We start from the raw sequence: 21,491 nt of genomic DNA on the forward strand, positions 1-21,491 counted from the left end.
CTCAACTGATTCGAATTATATACAAATACTAGCGAACAAAATTAATAGAAATTCGTAGCAGCAAAATGCTGGTTACGGAATTTTTAAACAAATAAAGAATTATGTTTATTCTGTGATGTTGTTTTTTTTTGTTTGTTTTATAGCCCTATATGGCACTCTTCAAATTAGTTTTTAGCATTATCTACAGTATTTTTTCAGTATATTACATAAGATATAAGGAGTTTTTTTGAAAGTCACGTGTTTGATGCAAATCATTGTTCATTACAGGACTTTGACGTTTAAATCGTCATCAGTCAAAAAGGATGTATGTTAACGCTCAAATAAATGTTAGATAAAAAGTCAAATTGCTTTTTTAGGTTGTAAAGGGATTAATTAAGGGTCAAACAGGTACAGAGTACCTTGTATAGAGTATAGAATGCTTATTTTTTCCGTAAAGTCTGTGTGCATTTCATAAATGATTATTGATACAATTCCTGATCATACTACTAATCCGTTTTTCGTATACAAGCTTTTACTTAAAAGCAGCTCTTTCGCTACCTTCGGATATTTTGACTTGTTTCTGATAACTTTAAAATAATTGAACTATTATGTCCTGACTGGTTCGCCATTTGCAGAAAATGTGTCACAGAAAACAAGAAATCCGCCAAAGATTAGGAAACAAAAAATTTGCCATAAAATAGGCCTCTAAAACAATGCCTAAGATTTGACATGACATGACGTCATATTAAGGATGTTCGCTACTCTGTTTCAAAATAACAAGCTTTTTAAAAGACTGTTATAAATTGATAGTATATAAATAAAGAAACTAGAAAAATAGAAAAAAATTAGAGGTCCGTGTGCTTGTCTTCGAGATATAAGCCATTGAAAATTTGGCGGAAAATATTTCTCTCTAGATTTTTCGTAAAACTAACATTGTCATCATTTGTCTTTCAAAAACAATGAAAAAATAACAAGGATTTTATAAGATTTTTAAATATGAGTTATAAAACTATGTGTAATAAAATAATGAACAGAAAAATAGGGCTAAATGGGAACTTTTTTAATAGGCACTAGATGGATAAAACGAGAGGATTTCGAATATCTGACAAAAATTCAAATACAAGAGGAGCGAACATCCTTAACCATAAATTAGGAATCTGCAATAGATCTTGAACCCATCTTAGATATGAGTCCTGCATATATTTATTAGTATTTCGAGTAATTCATTCTTTTGGAAACAGCAAATGTATAAAAATTCCCATATAATTGATATTCATGTAAACACCGAAGTGCTGACTACTGGCATGGTGATACCCATTTGGACGAAACGTCCACCAATAGAGACATCGGCCCAGTGGTGTAAATAGTGTGAACTTATGGTATCAGGCTTTTAATAAACACAAATACACACATATTGATTACATTTTTTTTTACGAAATCATGATTGATCCTCATATTAATACTAATCATACTTCTTTTTGTTTAGATAAAAAAAATATGAGTATCTGACTAATCTGAGCTTATTAGGCATACCGAATTATTGAAGTCGAACGAGCCTAATTGAAATTTATTAATGATTTAGAATAAAATGATCGTTAAAAAAAAATAATAGTTAAATACCATACTTAAACAGTAAAAACAAATTTCATTTAATTGAAACACTTTCATCCCACAAGATTTTAACATTAAATATGACGTAACCAATTCAACCTTCGAAGTGTAAACTTTTTTTTAGACACTGCGGTAAAATTCGTTTGTTTTCGTGTTTACCAATTTTTGTGGATTGAGGACAAATTGTTTTTATCGAGGATGTTTCATTTTCGATTGTACAGAAGTCTACGTACAAATTCACAGAAAATTTAAATTGGTTGAATATTTAACTTCGTGTTTCACCTGTAGCCACGAAATCCACGAAAATTGGTATCCAACGAATAATGATGAATCAACATTATGAATGAAAATGTTTATACATTTTCTTTACATGAACTGCATATTTGAAAATGAGAATTAAACAAAATAAGCGACTGTTGCGTTTTTAACGTCCATCACAAAAGTGTGTTATTATTTTTGTTTATTTTATGAGATGGTGCACTGTTTTATTTCTTTGTAGAGATTTGAGAGGAAATAATGTAAAATTTATACAAAATGACACGTTAGAATATCTCCACAACTTGTACTTTCTGTGAGTACACATATTAACAAAATGATATATATTGTATATACCAATCTGGAGTTTATTTTTATAAAGAAGTAAAAGCTATTGACCCAAGCTTATTTGGCGTAAATGACATCATCGAACAATCGGTGCCTACTGTGACGTATAACATAGACTTGTATCTTATTGTGACGTAATAACATAAGTATTGTAGCTTATTTTGACGTAATAACATAAGCATGGTGATTCTTTATAACATCAACAGGAAATTTGATCTTGACTTGAAATCATCTTTTTTATATCTTGATACATACTTTTATTCTTTCTGAACATTATTTTCAATCTTAGTTTATCTGTGAACTAGAGAAGAAGAATCGTACAGATACTTAAGGAATGACTGTAATATTTTTCTGTCTATAAAGAAATAACGCGCGTAGGAAAATTCATAACGAACAGTCCCTAATCAAATGGCAAAATCAAAAGCTCAAATACATCTATCAATGAAAAAACAACTGTCATATTCGTGACTTGGTACAGGCATTCTCTTATGCAAAAAATTCTGAATTAAACATGGTTTTATAGATAACTAAACCTATCACTTGTATGACAGTGCATCAAATTCCAATAATTGACAGCGATGTATTAACAAAACAAACAGACATTTTTATCTGTCATGATAACGCTTCATGGTTGCGTCATTACTCAGGGGTAAGATTGTGGCCGAGAAACTGCCTCACGTTTTCAGAATCAGAGATACAAGAACTCTATAATTGTCAATGGAATCGATTGAAATTTAAAATAGAGGTAAAAGTCAATCTTCATATATATGAAACTAAATAAGGCATATTTTATTCATCAATTGTAATTCTTATATAAATAGGTATCTTGAACTAGTTTGTGATTGCAAAAATGTCCCTTTTTGGTCTTGGATAAAAACAGTATCGATTCCTGGAAGCGTATCCTGTTTTAATCGGGATAATGTAGAACTATCTAGCCTTAAAGCATGTGATTTTGATTATTGTAACAGTAAGTAATATTGTCTTAACTATATATTATTGCAATGATAATACCATAAAAGAAACAATTTTAAAAAGACAATTTTCAAAACCCATCGCGAATATGGAACATTTATTTGTAAAGATCTTTCATTTTTGCGCATGATAAAAATAACTATTTTGTTATCTAGCATTTAAAAAATAAATAAAGTAATAAGATATGCAATGGTTATTTCTACATTATTGATGAAATTTAGAAGTTTTTGTTATTGGATTTGGATCCGTCGAAACAGGCGAAGACCAATTAAATATCATTCTTGTAGCAAGATACATGTTAATAAACATAGAACATGTCTCTCACAAAAAGATATGCAGATCTGATAAATGTATATTCATGTTCACATAAAATGTTTCAAAACATGTTGTTTTAGTAATTGATTCATTTTGTTTTTGAAATAATAGCAAACTGCCTTCACCAGACATTAATTTGTCACCGTATACTAAAGTCTTTATGATAATACAAGAAAATGTCACAAAAGTGTACCATTCGAATTACATTATGAAATTCAGTTCTGAAGATTTAAGAATGTAATGAAATGCAGGTGGTACGAGCCTAGATTTAAAAATATGTAGATTTTATTATAACTATGAAAGAGATGTGCCTTAAAACCAGGTTTAGAGTGATTAACACAGATGTCGTATGAAATGTTTTTCAGCATGTTTATAACATTTTGTGAAATAACTTATACTTGTTATGTTTAGCTTTATAACTATTTTGATATGCGCGTCACTGATGAGTATTAAGTAGACGAAACGTGCGTCTGGTGTATTAAATTATAAGCCTGGTACCTCAAATAACTATCTTCGTATGAATATTGTTTGTAAATTTAAAAACATAGTTCTTAAAAGGGCATTAGCTGTCAAATTCATGTTCACTGATGTTATCCGAATTCAAGAATTATATCAAACAGAAAATAGGTATAGCCAAATGACAATATGTTCCACCAAAGCATGGGTTTGCAAATATGTCTCGATATTTCGTGTATATGCAAGACGAGCAAGGACCAACTATAAAATTATCGATCGAAACGACAACCAGAGACTGTCAATGGTCCTATAATCGGATATAAACATAAATATAAACCTAAATTAACAGTCCATCAATCAAGGAATCAATACAACGAATCCCGCACTCGACAAAAGAGCGCATCCATGAGATCACGCATGCCATGTAACTCTGTGCAAGAAATAACATACAACACAGTGATCAAAAGAAAACAACAAATAAAGGCAGTAGTAGTATACCGCTGTTCAAACGTCATAAAGCAAGATATACAACAACAACTAACGATAGAGCAACACGAATCCACAAAACCGAGGTTGAATCTATGGGCTTTGAAATAGTAAGCAGAAAATGAACCATCAGTTTCTTATCCTCGTGTTGCTCAGGGAAAGTCGAAGTAAAAAGTGAAATAGATATAACATAAAGCCAACCAAATTCTGATGATGTCAGCAAGCCTTACGCAGGAATTGATTTTACTTTCAGTTATAAATTCCTGCTAAATAGCGTCATTGTAAGCAATAATCCTCTACAAAATTATGATAGGCAACAATAGTTCTGAAATATCGAACAGAAAATGCTCAAAATGCTGGTACATGGAAAATTTCACTACACACACCTTTCAAATTGTATACTTTTAACAGTAGCAATCACCTGCAATCATTTTAATATCTGCAATAAAGCAAAATTGAACGATAAAATTGTAGTCTTAACTTTGTTCCGTTTTGTTTAAAAAATTTCTGTAGCTACAATGTAACATATTTGCTCAATTAACCATAGTGAAGTGTTTATTAGATTTAAAAATAAAAAAAAAAAAACGTTCTTATTGATATTCCAGACAATCCTTGTACTACTAACTACTGTGCAAATGGTGGATCGTGTAAACTTAACAGTTATGGTGATCCTGTATGCTCGTGCCTTGGTGACTGGATCGGTGCTTTATGTTCAGGTAAAACACACGAATACAATATGATTAAATTAGTAATTTTGCTTCTTATCAATAAAGAATTTCTGTAATGTTATTCTGTAGGTTCTAAACTCCTCATGCAAAGTTCTGTTTAATTTGACTATTTGAGAAGGTTCTCTTTTGTTCAGTTAGTTCTTCGTGTATGTAGGCCTTATACATCTTTGAAATATTTTGTTTTCATCGTTCCTAATGACGGCAAATAACTGCCAGAAATGACCAAATAAAATTACTAAATTAACATCTTTATTTTTATTTTTGATTCATATTGATTGTGCATCATTTTTATTTCAGTAAGCCCATGCTATAGTAATCCATGTTCCAATAACGGACACTGTTCAGTAGACATTAATGGTAGATCTGTGTGTACATGCAAAGATGCATGGACTGGCAGTAACTGTAAAGGTCAGATAAGCATGTTATTTTATTGAACCGTATTCATTAACATAAAAAGGAATCGTTAATATATAATATAAGATACTTTCTAACTTATTAAGAAAATACACCCTTAGTTTTTGAAACAGTGGTAGTAGGTAAATAAAAGGTTAATGTATGCATCGAGTCAGAACGAATGCAGAACCGAATATTGTATGATTGTTTGATTGGAAAGTGTATCTTTCACCATTGGGAGACAACACATGTGTTGCCCTACGTCTTGGTCGTTAATTTACATGTTTTCTGTAAAGATCATATAGCATCAGCAAAGCAAAAAATTCCATAAAGGTAAAAGTAAATTCGGTATAATTCTAATGTCAGGAAGCGGGATAAATGAAACAGTCGGTGATTACACATAAACTGAGAGTAAAGAATTCTGACTGCCAAGAAATAACTTGGTTATGGTCAATTGCCAACACGTAAATTTTGTAGATACCTTTTCGCAAAATGAAAAAAATGTATTGATGTCACCACCCTCTACGACTTTACTATGATTTCCTACGGACAGTTGCACGTTTTGTTTTTACTTTTGTTTTTAACATTTTTAATTTTTTGTTGTTCCGTCCACTTATATGAATCGAGATACAGATGTTTAAATCAGATATGGAAAAAAACAGTCAAAGATTTGTCTATTATTTAAACAAAAATCGACGTTACACTTTAAAATTAAATGTTTCCGATAAAAATCCCTTTTCTAAAAGTTACACGTTTCAAAAAGATTAGAATCAAACAAGTTGGAAAGCTCTTTATACTTTATCTATCAATCTATCAATCGAATGAAAAAATATGTGCTAATAAAATCGCTAGGTCAAAGCCAACGTGCAAAAAAGACAAAGAAAGAAGACCATGACCATGACCAATTACCAATCAGGTCAGGGTGTTTATAAGAACATCACATCTATATTCTTTTGAGCAGTAACTTTGGTATTTTTTCATGTCCGTACCTCATGATCAATGTATATTGTTCAATTCAGATAACCAATGTGATACCCTATCATGTGGAAGTGGACAATGCTATTTTAATGATGCAGGCAATGGAATCTGTCATAATCAATTTCCTACAAAATGTCCAGGTATGATAATAAGATTGAAGTTCAATTTAAAGTACATCCGTTTTACCAAAAGCATAATTTTTTTATACTATTAGGTATACATTTAGATATAATATGTGTGTATATATTTATATAAATAAAATGTGTTTGTAGTTTACAATAAAGTCGTTTATATTTTTTGTATACATTTAAGACATTAAAGACGACATTTTATCATTCAATATTAATATAAATAAAATGTGAGAATTGTAAATTTGCAATTGAAGTTCATTTAATTTAAGTAGTTTTTAGTTGAAAATATTACTAGCTTAATGATTGTGATGATTGTTACTATTTTTATGAACCTGTTGTGTCCTTCACAAAACTTAAATGAATGAATTTCGGCCATTTCTGAAAACTCCTAAAAAATACATTAAAATAACATGAAAACGCAAGTCTTGACCTTTCTAACGAATCTTATAATTGATGATCGAAAAAAATGTTATGTTAAAGAAAAGAAAGGGCAACCAACAGTTTCAAATTATTTTGTCATTTCTGCATTATGCTTTGTATGTGTATCTGAACTTCTAATAATTGTATAATCTTCGTATTTACTAACCTTAACTTATACATAACGTTTTTTTTATATTATATTGCTGGTGTTTTGTTTCTGAAAATATAATGTTACTTATTTAAATCGCATTTTCACTTTTCCTAATGACATTTTAGTTTTTTATAATCATGAGCTGTAATGTACAATTATATAAATTTCTTATGAAGATAAAAATGTTAATTATTGACTCGATCAATTAATCCTAAAAAAACGTACACTGCTGAATTTTAGTTTTTAGATGATGTTTGTATTATTCATTTACTATTGCACAAAATAATATTATGTTTTGTTCAATTTCAGACGTGCCATTGTAGTTTGAGAAACATATGGGTTTTGTAATTTGAATTACATGTCATAAAACTTCATTTCTTGCTACTTATTTAAGGAATGACTGTAATATTTTTTCTGTCTATGAAGAAATAAAATAAAAAAATTGGTGCACACTGAATAACGCGCGTAGCCAATCAGAAGACGCGTTACATCCAAAATTAAATTATATTGATATGTATTTGAAGAGGCATTGGTGTTATCAACCTCGAAATAAGGTCCTCAACTGTTTCCCTGTTCTTTCCAAACAACAATTCGATGTTAAATGTACTAGGAGATCGTTCTGTGTGTGATTCGTGTTCATCCGCTTAGTCTTTTTTTATTTTGTGTTATTTTTGTATTTTGTCTTTTGCAAAAATCATGCAATATTAACGTTATAAGCCTTAACTCAATATGAGTTTGTAGGTGTAATTATTACATAACATGTATGTTTCATCACGATACGTGATTTTGGTTGGTTGACCTCAATCTTGCGTAATTTTGAAATTAACATACCATATCAGAATGAATTGTAACCATCATCATGACTCGAGGTTCCACAATTAAGTGCACAGGTTAAACGAAAAACTTGATAGAAATCGTGTTTTCATGATCCGCGATAAAAGAAAATGTAATTAAAAATATTGAATTCTTCTTTTAGTAATTTTGAAGGGTCGTTCACGCGTTGGCCGTGTGCACATTTTTTTTTAATGAAGCGCTTCCACGCTTCATACAAAATGTACGTAGGTCAAGGGCAATGCTTTTACACACACAAAAATTTACAAAAAGAAGCATTCAATTTTAATTAAAACTGATAACGACTAATACAAAATTCTGTTTTATTACAATATCCAGCAAGTAATATAGTTTCGGTGCGAAGTTTTTGAGATTTGTGAGAAAAATTGCATTCAGACATCAACCGAATGACTAAAATTATCAGAACGTATATCGTGATTCACAATGCCAGGTGGAAACGATGGGATAATTTTAATAATGTCTGTCTGTGCCATTTACATAAGAGCTGGACATTTTGTACATTTAGTGATCCAGTGTCGAAAACTGTATTTTGTACTTCTTATTTTATGTTAATTAATGTCGTTAGGCATAGCCTACTTTATATATACTCTAACATAGTATGTTTTCATATTCATATTTTGTTTATAAGCTTTCCATTTTTGTAATAATCTTTTGAATTTCAAATAATATGCACCGAGCTTTATCGAGAGATATTTATGGTGCAAAATAAATTGGTACCGTGAAAATTATCAACTTCCATTTCGCTTGTAAATATTTTATTTCTTCACTTTCTTGTTTAAGATTGATGGGTCATTTTTTCGGAGGAGAGAAATTGAATTAGCAGATAGGTTTATCGTACTGCATCATAATGGAGGTCATATTAGTTCCAGGTAATATTATGATATAAAATAGTGAGTTAAACCATTAATGACGTGTTTAGTTTTCTGCCTATTCATAGGCTTTTTATTATGTTTTTATTGCTGAAGATGCATTACAAAAAAAAGGAAATTATTATATTATATGAAATAATAATTCATTTATTTTGTTTGGTATAACGCGTATTACGAAGATAAACAACTTCAAATCTATGTGGAGGTGATCAATTTAACTTCCAATATTCAGCAATAATATACCCTCTGTCGAATTGTAAGACGTTATTCTCTTATGGTTGGGGCCTGTTATTTAACTCCCACGTGAATAGATATTTTTAGTATCACACCGTACGGAGTGTGATATGAAAAAGTGATATCAAAATTACGTTAATTTGATTGGCTTATCTCGTAAATTTCCAATATTTTCATTGGCCGTTGATCAGGTCATTATTCACTGGAAAAGGTCATGACGTGACTACTTTTTTTCTTGACAACTGATTGTTTACTTCCGGTTTTCGCGATTTTCGTCTGCTTTATCGTCTGCATTATCTAATATAAATCTTTATCATGGACGTAGAAATAAAGAAAAGAACCCGTGTACGGTTATGTAACGGAGCAAAGGGCATTATAACTGGCACAACTTCCAATTTCAATTTCCCTCTGTATGCGACAGTAAAACTAACGATGGACGTCCGCAAAGCTTCAAATACAATACAGTTATCTCTATTCTAATGCAAAACAAGTTCATAATTAAATTTCAATCACAATTTCAGTGTAAAATCTTCATTAAAGAAAATTCCGCGAAAAGATGTTATCTTATTTGGTCCCTACACTACGTGACGTCATATGTATGCTTCCGGTGTCATACATAAACACCGGGCATTTTCTGGCTTCTGTGCCGCTTCAGAAAAAATAAAATTTGATAAAAAAAAGATTTTAAGGCGCAACAAGTGAGTTATTTGTTAATTATTGTAGTAATAACGTGTCAATACACTTGTTACAAATTAGATAACAGGCACCAACCATAAGAGAAAGATCAGTACGCGTTGCAAAGAAAAACGGCCGCAGCAACACAACTCGCAACAAATAGGCCACGCACATACAACTTTTTGCCATAAGAGAAATAGGTTTAACAACTTGTGAGAATTAGATATCGCTTGATATCAACTCTCGTTATTTAATTTCAATAATAATAAACTCGCCATAGGCTCGTTTATTATTATTGAAATTAAATAACTCGAGTTGATATCAATCGATATCTAATTCTCATAGGCTCGTTTATTATTATTGAAATTAAATAACGAGAGTTGATATCAAGCGATATCTAATTCTCACTCGTTATGAAACCTATAAATACATCTCTTGTACATCATTACGCTGGTATATTTTAACAGTTTTAAACATTATATTTGATTAACAGGGATGTTTCTCTTCCATACAAACTGATCCAATAGTGATTTTTTGGAGACTGGTTGAAATCGGCGTTACATAAGGCCACCTATACAAACTAGTCGACGATTATGGTGTGTATTTTGTCAAACTATGACATTTTTTCGATGTCTCAATTATAAAATACAAAATCAGTTATTTAATCTGAAATTTAATCGATTATATCTTCGATCCTTCTTGCTTTCATATGATGCCCTGCAGTATACAGTAATAGCCCGGACATTGTAGGGTCAAATAAGCTTTTTGTGGTTTCAACTTTACTTTCCTGGTAACTGTTTAATCAACATTTGTTTAACGATGTGCATTAACCGAGATAACGAACATAATTTGAGGTAATCGCTGGAACTCCGAAAGAGGCTAGACCGGATACATCGACATGGTAGAAGTCGCCTGCTTTGTGATTCCATACTCTGATGTCATATTATTATGGTTCCGATCGACAAATACTAAGCAATGTGCAAATTCTTCTCAGAATGGCTGTGGAATTGTTCCGTGTCAAATTGTCACAAAATACGAGAAAGATTTTGGATAAGAAAATTAACAACTTTGGCACCAAATGGGATAAATTAAAAGATGTAGTTCGGCACCATGCAGTGCTTCACATCTGGGTTATATTACTTATTATTACAGTCTCTGTTTCTATTTCTTTACCTTACTCATCTCTAAAAGAAATCTGTTGAATATAACAATTTAAATTGCTTAATTTTTTGAGGGATGTATAAGTACCAAGCCACGTTCAACTAGTTTATTTTAGTCAAAATTTATTATTATATTTTAACGGCCGTTTGTTTTAAACATCACGGACTCAAATGTAACTACACTACCGTTGTCAAATCTGAAATATTTACAAATTTAGACCGTTCAGTGCTGTTTATTTTGAATTCTTTTTGACGCAATCTTTCTTGTAACATCATAATTGTCGACACCGTTAAAGCTTTAGAATTGTGCTAGTTCATATCGCACATTATTATTTTTCTTTAAAGCATATATTTGAACTCTCTGATGTAATTAGTCATATAACCTATGTCGTGTTTATCAAATTTTTAGAATTGTGCAAGCGTCTTACCTGATGTTCGGTTTGACTTTTTTATTGTATAAATTTCAAGATTGTAACAGCTTAATCTAAGTAGACTGATAATTGATTCATTCAACATCACAATAATATATACCGATGAAGGATATCTGTTATCCGAAATATTTATAAATAATTACATTTATAGTTCCTTTTTATGTTATTGGTGTTGTTATGTACACTTTTTAGGCGTTTATATATATACTAGAACACACCCGCGAAATCGCGGGCATTCAGAGCGTGGTTGAAAGTATGTAAAGTGTTGTAGTAAGAATTTTGTAAAAGTTTATTGACTGGAGAATTTCAGGAAGAGTATCAAAAATCATAGGTACTTGGGGACAGGAAAATGTTGGTTTTTTTTATCCCTCTTCCTGTATTTCCAAAATTCTCAATATTTTGTTTTCTTTCAATTTCTATATGAACATATATTCCGTATGTTATGAACATTCAAGTCAGGATCCTGTAATTCAGTGGTTGTCGTTTGTTTATGTGTTACATGTTTGTTTTTCTTTCATTTTTTTTCCTTAAATTAGGCCGCTAGTTTCCCCGTTTGAATTGTTTTACATTGTCATTTCGGGGCCATTTATAGCCGACTGTGCGGTATAGGCTTTGCTTGTTGTTCAAGGCCATACGGTGACTTATAGTTGTTAATTTCTGTGTCATTTTGGTCTCTTGTGGAGAGTTGTGTCAATGGCAATCATACCAAATCTTTTTTTGTAATCAATGAATGTTTGTAAAAGATTTAATAATGACTGAAGTCATAGGTACTTTGGGACAGGACAATTGTTTTTCTAGCCCAGCTCCTCGTTTTGTTTTTCCAAATTCCCATTTTTTTACTATTATACTATTATTTTTAATAACACATGAATAGTTTTAGCGCTTATCTATATATTATAAACATTCATTACTTTAAAGAGGGGGTATGAGGGGTCCTGATCCCGAAATCCCGTGCTTAAAAACACGAAATACCGATGTCCCATTTTAAATTAATTTAAATCCCGACATCCCGATATTCGATAAAATAATTCCCGGATCCCGGAAGGGCCAATTCCGAAATCCCGAACTTACAAACACCCGATCCCGAAGTCCCGATAAAGGTCATATCCCCCCTCTTTAAATAAAGTGTATTTGCCGCGAGTTTTTCTTTCAATTCTCACTTTATATTACTAATCGTTCCACGGCGGTCATTGATATATTATACGGACCCTCTCTATTTAATAAACTCTGACCGCCGTGGAAAGTGAACTTGAAAATGATAGCAGATAGAAAATGCACTTTATTCGTAGTATATGCATGTTCAAAGTATACAGAAAAACGCAATCCGGAAGTCTAATCTGACTTAAAATTTCGTCCAATGACGGAAACAATATCCGGATGCCTTTTTTCTCGATTTTCTCCCAAAATAACTCAATCTGAATAATCATATGAATAGATAACAAAGGCGACTATGCACTGTACCTTTAGGACACAGAGGCATGATGATTAATTTATTGTGGAAAGAAGAGAAGCGACACACAAATTGAGGTCTTCTCGTTTAATAGTATAGATATATATATATATATATGCTGGTCGGTATCATCTGCCCTTGACTTTATTTTCATGGTTAATTGGTCAATGTTAAATATCTCAGAATTGGTCTATTTTTCAGATACGATAATAAAGGTATAGTTTAACTGTATTTAATGTACGAAATAGTTATAAGACGCGCATGTCGTATAAGGTTTGTTTCTCAGATTTGGTTCTTCAATACAGCAAAAAAATCCTGCATCATAAGGTGTGCTTCAGCTGGCCCATAAACAAAATATATATACTAGTTCAGTGATAATGAACGTCATACTAAACTTCACAATTGTTTCTCGTTTCTCGTTTTTTAAATAGATTAGACCGTTGGTTTTCCCGTTTGAAAGGTTTTACACTGGTAATTTTGGGGCCTGTTTATAGATTGCTGTTCGTTGTAAGTCTAAGCTACGTGTTGAAGACCGTACCTTGACCTATAATGGTTTACTTTTATAAAATGTGACTTGGATGGAGAGTTGTCTCATTTGCACTCATACCACATCTTCCTTTATCTATCCAGTATATACAAATAATATATAAGTATATACAAGAAAAAGTAACTAAAATTAAAAATCATACAAGATCAACAAACAACAAAGGCCAGAGGCTCATGACCTTGGACAGGCACAAAAATGCGGCGAAGTTAAACATGCTTTGTGAGTTCTCAACTCTCCTTTTATACCTGTAGCCTATACAGATAAAAAAAACCACACAGCAATACCGACAGTAACACTCAGTTTAAAAGAAGTCCGTGTCTGCATATCAGAATAGGTAACAAATGAAACTTAACAAAATGACAATGATATATAAAATAACAAAGGAATACTAGCAGTTACTGACATGCCTGCTCCACCCCGCAATTAAACTGATTGAACGATTATGTCCTAATCATATGAATATCAAGCACAATCCCTCCCGTTAGGGGTTGAGTATCATGACATCATAAAATATGTGAGAAGAATATAACCCGTATATGTATGAGCTATGGTGTATATGTATATAGTTGCCTCATTGTCTCAATCGGGCCACAAGTTTTTGAATAAATAATGCCCCAAAACGGACCATATTTGGAAAAATGAACCATAAAGAGAGCCCAAAATAAAAAAGGAAAATCCAAGAATGTCCTTTTTAGAGGTCGAAATTTGCTGTTCTGGTGAATATACCGAATTTTGCAAATTCATATTTTAAAACTCTGCTTTTGATAGGTATTTTTTGTAAAAAAAAAAGTGTTAGAAGAAATTTCTTCTATGGCAAAGGTAACACATGGAAAAATAACACCATTAATATGACAATTTTATTGGATATATATATTAAATTTACATTCATATTTTACAAAACATTTCAATCACAATGAAATGAAGAAACAGTAACCTTTAAATTAATAAAATGGAAAGCAATAATTTATTCCATACATTTTGTTCATAAAAAATTCCCGTCTCTTTGGAAGAAATTTCTTCCAACAAATTAAAAACATTATTTCGTTTTCAATAGAGTATACAATAATAGTTAATAAACTCAGCTGCTAACTTCATTTTGTATCCTCTCTCAAGTTGGAAGAAATTTCTTCTAACAAATATAGAAACATAATATATTTACAAATTATTTTCAATTTGTTCAACACAGATAGTTCACTTCATTTGATGTTCCTCCTTGGAAGAAATTTCTTCCAAGTATTTACAGCCACAAGAAAAAAAATCATTTCATTTTGTTCTAATAATTTTTTGTCACTGATACTGGTTGGAAGAAATTTCTTCCAAGTAATTACAGGTACAAGAAAAAAAATCATTTTATTTTGTTCTAATAATTTTTTGTCACTGATACTGGTTGGAAGAAATTTCTTCCATGTAATTACAGGCACAAGAAAAAAAAATCATTTTATTTTGTTCTAATAATTTTTTGTCACTGATACTGGTTGGAAGAAATTTCTTCCAAGTATTTACAGCCACAAGAAAAAAAAATCATTTTATTTTGTTCTAATAAATTTTTGTCACTGATACTGGTTGGAAGAAATTTCTTCCAAGTATTTACAGCCACAAGAAAAAAAAATCATTTTATTTTGTTATGATAATTTTTTGTCACTGATACTGGTTGGAAGAAATTTCTTCCAAGTATTTACACTTTACAGCCCTTAGATTTTTATTTTTTTTTTTCTACTACAATTTGCCACTGATAATTTTAGGAAAACATTTACAGCCATATGGAAAAAATAAGTTTATTTTGTTAAAAAAAAAGTATCATCAAATTATTCAAAATTTGTTCCAACAAATATAGAAATATGTAATATGTTATAAATTATTGTTCATTTGTTCAACACAGATAGTTCAATTCATTTAAAGTTACTCCTTGGAAGAAATTTCTTCCAATTACGTTTACAAAAGTAAGAAATTTTCCTTAAATTTAAAAAAAGATAATCTTTCCACTGCTGCATTTTCTCTTATTTAATTTAGCTAAAAATAAAATTGTCTAAGTATGAAATGTTATTCAACTTCCTTTTATTTAAATGCTCTATCACGTCTTGAAAGAAATTTCTTAAGAAATTCATAAAAAATAGCCAAAAGAAAATAAATGAGAACAATTTCCAGCACTGTTTGGAAGAAATTATCACCTTTATTACAGAAAGGCATTGCATTTTACAGTTTTACATGTATTGTCGGATATTAATTGGCTGCAACTTTCATTGACCACAAGAAATATTTCCCTTAAATTTAAGTGTATTTAATCTGAATTATTTTCTCTGAACTATTGCCTTTTTTGCATTCATATGTAATGAAATTCTTCTATTCCCTGTTTCAGTTTAAGAATACTTTTTTGTATTACACCCAGCCTCCTATTTCCCTGTTATAGTATATAAATCATTCAGTCCCCCTTTCATATTGTGCTGTTGCAGACTATTGATCCTCCAGTTAATTGCCCCCTTCTCCTATTATGCTATTGCAGAGAATGAATCCTAAAGTTTATTGTGTCATCCTTCTATTGCAATGCTTAAGTCTATGAATCCTCCAGAGTTTTACAAATATCTTTTTAATATAAATCAAGAATGAGCAATATTATACATAAACAAAACTCTATGGTGCAACAACAACAAAGTTATATATTGGCAGTAAAGAATCTTCAGGAGTTGAAAAATATGAGTTTTGCATATTTTTAATAATTTTGAAGGGTGTAAGACTGGACCCCTAATATATAAATAATAAAAATTGTGGCAAACTAGACATATTTTAACAAAGATTTGAATAAAATATAAAATTTAGGGTGATGATCTGTATGATTGAAGGATAACAAAAATAGATTGAATAAAGAGCAGACATAACCCTGGGAATTTACTCAAGGGTAAAATTGATGTGATCTTGTGATAGCATGCGAGAACATAGATGTTTGGGGGTAGAGATTCTAAAAGACTTTTTTTCTATGAGGGTCAATGTCAGATGTCAACTTCTATGGTATGCCACATGTCATCATCAAGTTACACCCATGTGCCCAATATCAAAAACCACTGATAATGCAGGGGAAAAAATTGATCATTAAATTACAATTTGTACACCATATTTACAAAATTCCCAGTTCTTTCATAATGACAGTGTGTCTTTGAGCTATTATTGAAGCATAATTTAAAAGTTATTTAGAGTGTTCAATTATATTTTTTTATCGAGATAATTTGTACTTGAATTACAAATTGATAATTTCTGCTCCTCAGATAACAATATTTTTCCATTTTTTACATGTCCTTCAAATTTTGAAATCAAATAGTTTTCATCTATTTCGAGAACATCATTATTGTCCAACTGAAGGGATGAATCTGAAATCTTCTTCTTGGACAGCTGGTGGTTCAGCTTCCCAAGTTTTGCTTCAGCAAATGTCATAGTCTTTTCCTTAATTGTTCCTAAATAAACAGTCAAGTTGTTATATTCTACGACTGCAACTGTCACCTGGAAAAGTAATATATATCCATTTATTATTCCTCGGTTATCATTTTCTATATAAAATAAGTACACAATATTTTCACTATTTTGAAAATTACAAGCCTTGAACTATTGGACCGGTAAAAAGTTTCCAACTATTGGACCTGGGTGAAACTATTTGACCACAAGCGTCATTATATTTCGTGCAATTTTAAATGTAGCTAAGCGATTGGAGGATTTTGAAAATAACGCGGGAGTAACAACGTCGTGTTTTACCTAATATATCTAGTATAGGGTTGACACCAGTGCAAGACGTAGCCTTAGCATTTGAACATGTCTATGAAGTAAATGTTATGGTTAGGTTTCTTCTTTTAAATATTACGATAGTTTATTTTCACCGCCATTTACTGTCTGTTGTCTTTTTCGATATAATAAAACACTTACTGACTGGATATTTGTGGAATAGTAAGTATATTGTCCCTCGGATACAACTATTGACCTCGGCTCCACATCAGGACAATAGGTGCTCCTCGGGACAATACACTTACTATTCCACTCATTCCCAGTCAATAAGTATACAATAGACATTTAGTATTCATTACCTTCATATCATATAATAGTGTCCTTAATACATGGTTGAACCATAAACACTGAATTTACATCTGATACCTTAGCAAAAGACATTAATTTCTTCCTTTTTAGGACTATTGTATATTTCTTTCTCTTTCAAAATAAAAATCTCAGAGTATATATATCCAGTGAGTAGTATTTGAATATTATTTCAAAGCAAACAATTTGAATCTAATAAGGTGATGTATTTATCAATATGTCCATACATGTAACCCCATAGAATCTATCTCTAGCAGAACATGGTGCAATTGTTAGATTAAAGTTTCCTATAGCGCTAATTGTGAGTTCTTGTTTTACATCTAATAAGAGAGAAAAGAAGCTTAGAACAAAGAAAACAATACTAACCGGCTCTAAATCCTGACTGCCATCTCCAACTTCAACTTCAGCTTGTCTTGGTTTCTAAAAAAAATATAATTAAAAAGTTAAATTCAATTTTTTGGAGTTATATAAAGATTAAGTCTTATTACTTCTTTTATTGCATAGCAATATAATATTTTACACAAAAAGTAACCAAAAGTTAACGTGCAATAAATTCCAATATTGCACTAGTGCAATAAGTCTCCAAAATGCATGACGTTATAAACAACAAAATCTTAGTTTAAATCAATTTTTGATTAAAATATTATATTGCTATACAATAAAAGGGTTATTGCATGAATATTGGGGAAATATTAACCCTCATGAAAGCGCATGCAATAAAAAATTCTATTCAGGACAATATTCCCCAAAATTCATGCAATAACCCTATATTATTATATCTGGGATATTGATGTTTCATTGATCAATCAACAGTGGCAGAACCAGAAATTATCATAAGTAGGGGCCCACTGACTGCCTAAGAGGGGCCCCGCTGCAGTAATTCTTCAGTGAGTCCCTATATAAGCAACTAAATTTTTTCCCAAAAAGGGGGGTGGGCGGGCCACCTGCCCCCCGCCCTAAATCCGCCTCTGATCAAGGGTTTAATGTTATGATTTTAATAGTAATTTTATAAACAACTCTTACTTGAATATATTATGCAGCACTTTGTCTATAGTGATTGATTATTTCTTGCTTGATAACTTCAATTCTTATATTTAAAAGCTCTATGATAAGGAAGCATTAAATAGGGAAGGGTTGTGGACTCTCATCACTCTTTAGAGTTGGCAAAATACAAATGCTATCTGACAAAAACAACCTTTTACAATGTCTGGGGCCCTGTCAACAAAGCTGTCCTAGGACTAGAACATGTCTTAGGATGGTCTTAGGACACGTCTTAGTCCTAATTCAAGTTAACGAAAGTCTCCTAAAATAAGATAGGTCCTAAATTTGGTCCTAAAGTTAGGATATACAAATAGGTGTCTTAGGATAGTCCTAAAGGTTACAATGTCCTAAAACGTAATAAAAACAACAAATATAGCACAAACTCAATACTAAAAATACTAATACAATATTAAACTATCATACTGTTATTATAATTGAATTAATAAATCAAAATATTTTCAATATTTGTTAAAGATTCAATACATTAAGTTATTTTGTGCTGTTTATTTTGAAGCCTTAAAAATACTATCATTATAAGCAACTTTTTTTGCATCTAACCAAAACGGTGCAATATTAATTCATATATGAGAAAAAGTTGACTTCTTTTTTTAACTAATCCTGATTCTATACATGTAATGAAATAGAGTGGACCTAAGTACAAAACTAGTTTATGTACTAAAATTGCAGCAGGAATATAACGTATAACAAAGTTTTGTGACTATTTACTTTTGTTTTCGTATTCAATTCATTTATATATTTTATCATTTTTAATCATATTTAATAACGTATTTGAAAGTATTACGTTTAACCTTTAACTTATATTTTGCGTTAATTGTTTCCATTTAAGAGTAGATACTAAAATACCATTAAATCTATGACATAGAAATCTCTACATATTTTTACAATCAAATAAATGTGTTAGGATGGTCCTAGGACCATTGTAGTTAGGACTGTCCTAAGACAACTTTGATTTACATCCTAAGACATGTCTCAGACACAACCTAAGACCACCCTAAATAATGTCCTAAGACCTATCTTAGGACATATCCTAGGATACTTTCATTGACACGGCCCCTGATTTATTACAATTTTGTTTTTTATTACTGAAATCTACAAATACATAAACCATATGAATGATATAACAATTTTTATCTCAAATATTGATGACATTTTTCTGCAATTTTTTTTCTTGTAAACACTATCACAAATACCTTTAACATCAAATGTAGTGTCAGTTAAAAACACACTGTTCACTTGTATTTTTAAAACAAACCTTATTGGTAGAGGCACAACTAAGGCTTTCTGTGGTCAATGTTTCTGTAGACAAAGGTTTTCTCTGTAAAAGAACAAGGGCCCTTTAAATTTAGATATACCATACAAGTCTGTTAATAATTAATGGCCATACCAAGACCCTAATTTGCTTACACATACCAATTGGTCTTTTATCCATAGGGGTCTCATTGTCAATCATTTACTTTTTATAGTAATGGCAGATGGTCAGAAAGACTAGGATGTATAAGGATAAATTACTAAATATTAAATATGTTTTGAACGTCTAGTGCTTAAGACAGTTTGTTATTTAGAACTCAACAAAGATAATTTGTAAAATATTTAAAAAAAAAAAAACCCTTATCCGATGGTGTTGATGTTGAAAATGTATGTGAATAATATTAAGCCATGGCATTGGCTTCAAACAGGAAAATAGTGTGAAAAACCTATCTTAAAACAATATGAAAAACTGTAACAAAACTTAAGCAATATCTCTTATTGCACACTTAACTAATACCTTATTTGTATCTTTCAACATAGATCTTGCTCTATTAGTGGCGTTTTCAGCTTCATTGACTTGCACCTTCAAACAATTTATCTCTTGATCTTTATCATTAATCATATCCTAAATAAATGAATAAAACGGCAGAAAAAGACATTGTAATAAACATAACAAATAATAAAAGGTACCAATTTTGATGCACCAGATGCAAATTTTATCAAATATATCTCTTCAGTTGTGCAGGGCCAAAATGTATTTGAATATCCAAAACTAATACGAATGTTGAAGAGCGGATCAAACTAAAAGGATCTTAAGTATATCCAAAGAGCTCCTGTCTAGTTTGATCCAAAAGCAAACAAAGAATCAGAGGTTTTAATTAAACAATATCCATACTGTTTATGCCAGTAAAACTTTATCATACCAATGTATATAGTAGTTATGATTATCTACGTCAATAGATTATTTTTTGTATTTGATTGCTATTATGAATATATTTTCTTGTGTTGATTTTTAATTGTTTATAAAATAATTTTACTTGCTTAAAAAATATCTTTAAGCTTTTCTTTAAGCTATTTCATTTCAACAGTTATGGATAGAATGAACAATCAATTTGGTGTGCATGGTACAAACAAAGTGTTCTATGAAATAATTTCTAAGGATGTGATTACATGTACCTGAAATCTCTTTAACTTCCTTCCATATTCATGAACTGACACTGTTGAGTATTGCCCTACTACTAATTTCTGAAATAAAAAAATAAGTATTGTAACATTTCACTAGTCATTGATTCTTCAAACCCTATACATATAAAATAGCTAAATATCTTGAGATGACAATATTTAATAAAAGTGAGGCCAATGGTCCCTGCCACAAGTGGATAAGCAAATTATCCCTGAATATATGAAGCTGCCATGTGTCCAACTCTTGCAAACTAAAACCAAAGAGCCAAATTTTGAAAAAAAAATCCCATGATCCTTTAAACAAAGCATTATGGGTATTTCTATTTACGCCATACCAACAGTTTTACGCCCGTAAGAAAATTTACGCCTTGCTTATTTCAATTTACGCCTTGCTTATTTTAATTTACGCCAGGTTTCCTGCTTTTTTTCTACGCCCGTAAGGACTACAAATTTACGTTTCCTGCTCCCTTACGCTTGGATCTAGACA

At 30.9% G+C, this 21,491-nt stretch overlaps 1 protein-coding gene and 1 long non-coding RNA gene across 2 annotated transcripts; one reads left to right on the forward strand and one right to left on the reverse strand.

Annotated features, from left to right (window-relative positions):
* The first annotated feature begins 3,029 nt into the window (after positions 1 to 3,029).
* LOC143056694 (uncharacterized) lies at positions 3,030 to 6,878 on the forward strand. The gene is made up of 4 exons (XR_012972463.1): positions 3,030 to 3,160; positions 5,028 to 5,138; positions 5,448 to 5,558; positions 6,563 to 6,878. It is a non-coding gene; the product is annotated as an uncharacterized LOC143056694 (long non-coding RNA).
* Positions 6,879 to 14,440: 7,562 nt separating this feature from the next.
* On the reverse strand, positions 14,441 to 21,081 carry LOC143056562 (uncharacterized). Its single transcript, XM_076229664.1, has 5 exons — positions 20,999 to 21,081; positions 20,340 to 20,447; positions 19,827 to 19,889; positions 17,879 to 17,932; positions 14,441 to 16,930 (listed from the first exon to the last, which is right to left on the reverse strand). Exons 2-5 carry the CDS (start codon positions 20,442 to 20,444, stop codon positions 16,637 to 16,639), a joined length of 516 nt encoding a protein of 171 aa, XP_076085779.1. The 5' UTR covers positions 20,445 to 20,447; positions 20,999 to 21,081; the 3' UTR covers positions 14,441 to 16,636.
* Between the last annotated feature and the right edge of the window lie 410 nt (positions 21,082 to 21,491).

Source organism: Mytilus galloprovincialis, chromosome 13, assembly GCF_965363235.1.
Source record: "Mytilus galloprovincialis chromosome 13, xbMytGall1.hap1.1, whole genome shotgun sequence".
Lineage (NCBI taxonomy): Eukaryota > Metazoa > Mollusca > Bivalvia > Mytilida > Mytilidae > Mytilus > Mytilus galloprovincialis.